This window comes from Buceros rhinoceros, unplaced genomic scaffold, assembly GCF_000710305.1.
Source record: "Buceros rhinoceros silvestris isolate BGI_N320 unplaced genomic scaffold, ASM71030v1 scaffold16528, whole genome shotgun sequence".
NCBI lineage: Eukaryota > Metazoa > Chordata > Aves > Bucerotiformes > Bucerotidae > Buceros > Buceros rhinoceros.
Genome location: NW_010426471.1, coordinates 20,849 through 26,140, shown reverse-complemented (window position 1 = coordinate 26,140; position 5,292 = coordinate 20,849). Strand labels below are relative to the sequence as shown.

Below are 5,292 nucleotides of genomic sequence, written 5' to 3'. Positions count from 1 at the left end.
CGGCAGCTGCGTTTGCTTTGGCAGCAGTCTGCTCGCCACTTTTACGGAGAGCGCAGCATCGGATGGTTCCACAGAAGTCAGGCGCCCAGCGTGCTCCCCGGCAGGTCTGGCAGTGTGGCCGTTCGACTGCGTAGGGCAAATCCTGCTTGCGAGCAGCAGTTAGAGGTGCTTGGTACCACCAGGTGAGGGGCTCCAGTCCTGGGGGATTCGCCTCTGGTCAGAGGGCGCTGTAAGCCCATCTCAGTGCTGTGGCTGTGACCTGGGGAGAGTGGTGGAGAGCTTTGAAGGGTTTGCCTTTGAAAGATTGGTAGCAGCAGAGTGACTGGTGGCCGCATCTGTGCGGGGTGAGGTGATGCCCTTTTGACCCTTGAACAAGCTGCTGAGGCTACGGGCCTTTCAGGAGAACAATACCTTCTACTAGACTGCCATCTGGATTGCCTTGGTCAGGGGTAGCTGTGGAACTCTTAAGTGCATTAAACTGTAGTGACGCTTCTGTTTAATGGAGTTTGGCTTCAGTGCGACACTCCTGTTTGGCAGGAGAGGCGTAAAACCGGAGCGTTTCTGGGCTGCTGTCACGTGCTGTGCGCAGGCTGAGCCTGTGTTTGAGGAACTGCCCTAACCGCTGGCACAGGGTTTTGAGCTCTGGTCCGCTAATTCTTTGTAAAGTGTGTTTCGGTGAGTTTAGTTCTTCTGCTGAAGTATCGATACTTTCTCCAAAGTACATCTGAGGCTTAGAAAAGGTGGCAAATGTTTTTTGGAACCTGGCCAGCAGCGTTTCGCTGCAGCCTAAATGTCGCTGGTGTAAATAACCTGCCTGTGGATTGCATCGAGTGCTCCGGCTGGGCTCTGCTGCCGAGATCCTTCCAGCTGTCCGGTTTTTCTACCTGATCACCTCCACGGCTCGAAGTTACTTCATGTCTCTTGTCTCTAAACATCTTTTGTTGGGTGCCTGCCAAGCCACCTGGTTCTCTTCTGCTGTCTCTCCTGAGCACACGCTGCAGCTGCTGGCTTACCCTGTTTTCTTGAGAATTATTTTTCCCTTTTCAGTTGTTGACTTCCGTTCTGTAGCCAGCCCTTCTCTGTGTCATCTCCCAGTAAATACGTGCAGGTTGTCCGCTTCTTGGGAGCCCTTTTCTCCAGAAAGTCTTTGCTACTTCCCCACTTGATTGCAAGAGAAGTCAGGAAGATGTTTGGAAAAAGCATTGAGAGGGGTGTCAGGTTAGGGCTAACACCTGCACTTCAGCCCCTGCAGGATGCAGGAAGACAGTGGAGTGAAGTTAGTGTGGGTTGAGTAGACTGGTGTTCTCAGTAGGCTACTAGAAATCAAGAAACTTGGCTTCTCTTATCTAGTGTCTGTCCAGCTTGATAAAACTGTAGAAAACTGATGCCGTCCCTTTTCCCTTCAGGAATGCTGCTGTGGAGCAGCAATGGAACAGAGAGCCAGCGCGCTTGTGTTGGATGACTGGATGACTGAAGCGCAGGGCTCCCCAGTTTGTGCCTTACCAGTAGGATTCTGAGGGTGGCTGAGTGCTGGCAAATACATGGGCGGTTCCTTTGCAGCACTGGTGATCCGTAAATTCCAAACTGGGAGAGGAGTGCCTGAGAACCGTGGCCTCAGCAGGGCTTTCCTCAGGGGTGCTGCAGCACGGGTATCCAGATCAAAGCTCTATAGCTCAGCTCTGTAGCTGCCATCCCAGTGACACCAGCTCCTAACTCAAACCCGGGGGTTTATACTCGCTGCACGGGTCTCAGCTTATTCCATGCTCTTCTGGCTTGTTTGTACAGCCAAGGATATCTGGCAAGACTCCAGCGTCTCTTTCTAGAGGTCTGGAAAATCACTAAGTTCACAGAAGTCCCTGTCTTATCGTAGTGCCTGTTGCATTTTGCTCATAGCTCGAGCTGTAATGTGAGTTGATAGCGTCAGTGGTGACCTGCACGTTGTGAAGCTGCTGGTCTTTGTGCTGAGGCCTCGTGCATTACGAGGCATTGGTACGGAGTGGCTGGGCGCTTGTTTGTCACGTTAGAAGGTCATTTAATCACACTGGAAGGACCATTAGTGCGCCTCTGATTTGCAGAAGACAGAACACGTGCACTCCCCCGAGCAGCTGACAAACGTCCCTTTCTCTCGACAGAGGTGGCCTCAGCAACATGCTGTTCCAGTGCTCGCTGCCCGACACCACGGAGACGGTGGCAGACGAACCACGGAAAGTTCTCCTGCGCTTGTACGGTGCAATCCTGCAGATGGTGAGTATGTAGAGAGCTCCGGGAGCGGGAGGGTTTCTGTAGCTCGATTGTAGTGCGTTTGGAGACCTTCCCCTGGGACACACGGTGAGCGGGTGCTGCTTTAGCTGTGGGAAGGTGCTCTCGTGGCAGAGGGTAGGTTGCTAGCTTCAAGCAGTTCCCGTGGAGTCTGTTACTGCCTGGAACTCACCCTCCTTTCTGTACAGATCTTGACCGGCGCGTATCAGCTGAAGGCTCGTTTGCTGTCTGTGTGATCAGTAATGTTCTGTCTGTGGTGTTCAGTTTGGACTCGGGAGGGGCAGAGCAGTCATTAAAGTTTGCTTCTGTAGGGCTTGGCGTAACTAGCACGGTCACAGAGACTAAGCTGCTTCACATTAATCTGGGTAGCGCTTACTGATCTCGGAGATGAAAGTCAAAGGTTTTAGCAAACTTTTGCAGTGCTCAAGCATTTTATTAGGTCTCCTGGGTAATTGTGTTGTTGGGAAACTCGATCTCTAGTGTTAGAATAAAAGCAAAGTAGCAATATCGATACCAAACAGCCACCTCACTCCCAAACACGCTCTCCCCAATGTGTGATGTGCCTCCTAGCTGGCATAGAGGCTTAACCAGATGATTGTGGAACTCTTCTAATGTTTTTATTTGGTTAGTAAAATGTAAATAGCATTGAAATTTCTCAGGCCTTAAGAGAAGGGGTTGGCAAGTCTGGTTCAAAGTGTAAGGCTTGAAATCAAGACTATTTTGTAAAGGTGATCTCTGCTAAAGCTTACAGGCTGCTGCCAAAGGACTGTAGAGCAGATCTTGCCCATCTCTGCTTGACTTTTTTGTAAATAAATAGTCATAACATCAGTGTTCAGCCTGATGAAAAATTGCAGCTTCATAAAATCACATTTGGGTGTTGGCAATGGTTTCTCTTCCACTTAGGGTCTGGGTTGATTGTCTGTTAACTTGGTATTTCCAGTGCTCGATCGCTTGCTTTGAATAACCAACCCAATAGCTGCAGGAGATCGACTGTTCCAGAAGCTGCAGCCCATTCTTCCTGCCTCTGCTGCCTTGACCATACGCACTGTTACATACGTCACTGATACTGTCACTTCACTGGCTTCAAAGTGTTCTTTGATTATCCTACGGGAGGTGTTAACTTTCCCGTGGCAGCAACCACTACCAGAAATATGTGAAAGATTCCAGTGGTTGGAAGTGGCAGGAAACACTTGGCTCCACCACTGAACGTGTGTCGGGAAAGTTAAACTGTTTCACAAGAAAAGCCTGTAGATTAATTCAAGAAACCAAAAGCAAAGTGAAAAAAAAAGGGTGGTGAGAAGTGTTGTTTTTGAAATGACTCCTAAGGTTGCTGCTAAAAACTTCTTCAGAATTATCAATGCCTTTAATGTAACATTGACCTTGTATGAGAAGGCTCGAGTAGGAGCATGGGCTGTAAAACTGCTGCAGCAGTAGAACCTTGGTTACGCAAGAGCTGTGGAGAAATGTGGCCTTTCCCTTATGTTTTGGGGGAAGAGTCAAGCAGACTCTAGAATTCAGTTGCCCTCTTCCCTCAGGGTTTTTTTTTTTAACTTGCCTCTCCTGTGCCCCATCCACTGAAGAAATCAAAATAAAATTTTGGGCTCTAAAATCAAAACTAATTCGGTTTGAAAATTGAAAGTGTGTTCATAACTTTCTAACCTTTCTGCTCTTGGTGTTGAAGGACCTTTTGAGATGTCTAACTTCCTTTATTTCCGTAGTGGCAGTGAAATGACTGCTCTTGTTGGTGCAGTTCACTAAAGGTTAAGTAAGCAGAGAAAGTCCCCAGGTAAAACTTTCAGATTGCATTGAGGTTCACAATTTCTGTCGACAAACATTTGTCTCTTCCAGCCCTTCTGCCTTAACCACAAGTTGAAATATAAGCAAACTGTTTTATTGGGGTATTTTGAAAACCTCATTTAGGATTCTTATGAATTTCTGGGTGGCCTGAGCAGACTCTTATGACAAGCCCATTAGAAGGGAGCAATTGGATATTTTTTAGCAATGTTGCTGAAGTTTAAAGCCCTGCAGAAATTAAGGGACACTGCTTAAGAGTTTTGAGACCTTCTGCTAAAATCAAGACGTAATTCTCAGTCACTTAATCGTAACTGCTGCTGGGTGTCAGTAGTTACCGCTCGTTTGCTGGAGCCTTTGTAGCATGGCTTAACTCTTGTCCGTTTTGCTTGCTGCTGAAATTGGAGCACAAACTAGGGTAAAAACAGCTCCTCCTCCTTCATGGTAAATGCTGTAGATCTAGAGCAACTGGCACCAAATTGTCTTCTGCAGGTGTGACAAGTTCAAGTTAAGATTTTGAACAGAAGTGAAAAATAGAAACCTGACACTAACTTAACAAATGAATGATACTGGCACCCTCATTCCCTGAGCCCCCTTTCAAAGGAGCCTTTATTGCCGTTTGAAAATAGCCCCAGTTTGCTTATTCTGAGTCTTGGAAGACACAAATGTCAGTACATGAAACTCATCCAGTAAAAACCATGCCAGCTGGCTGAAGCTGCCACACAGAGAAGGCTTTGTGCCTTCCTCTGTCATAGCCGATATGTTTAAGCTGATTTCTTTTGTGTGTGCATGACTGTTCTGGGGGGAGCTGGGGGGAGATGAACGGCGCTGGCTCGGCCATTGTTCCGAATGGTCGCACTGGCATGGATGTTTAAAAATCAAGGACTTCTCCTGAGCATATCCTTGAGCAGAACTTTTTTTTAAGACAAGTATTTGTGCTTGTGACAGGTGACAGTACTAACCACATTAAAACTCCAGTGTTTGAGGCACAATGCAGATATGTTCTATGCTGAAAAAAGGGAAATGTCTCACTCTGCTTCACTTATTCTTGCTCCAGCTTAGTTGCTAAATTTAAAGGGGAGCATTGAAAGTAAAACTTCCTGATGACAAAACGTCTTTAAACTGTTGGCTCTATCCGTGTTGAAACCACGGAACAAAAGGTTCTGCAGCAACACACCTTGTAATGTCCAGGCTGTGATTGGATTTCCTACCAGATCGCTGTAGTGTTTCTACTTAAATTCA

The 5,292-nt window shown here is 47.3% G+C and overlaps 1 protein-coding gene across 1 annotated transcript in view; it reads left to right on the top strand.

The window, feature by feature from the left end:
* Positions 1–5,292, top strand: part of LOC104498172 (choline kinase alpha-like) — a 19,765-nt gene that overhangs the window by 1,014 nt on the left and 13,459 nt on the right. The window contains exon 3 of the mRNA XM_010141523.1: positions 2,123–2,244. Within this exon, the coding sequence (XP_010139825.1) occupies positions 2,123–2,244 (122 nt within the window). The remainder of the gene's footprint in view (positions 1–2,122; positions 2,245–5,292) is intronic.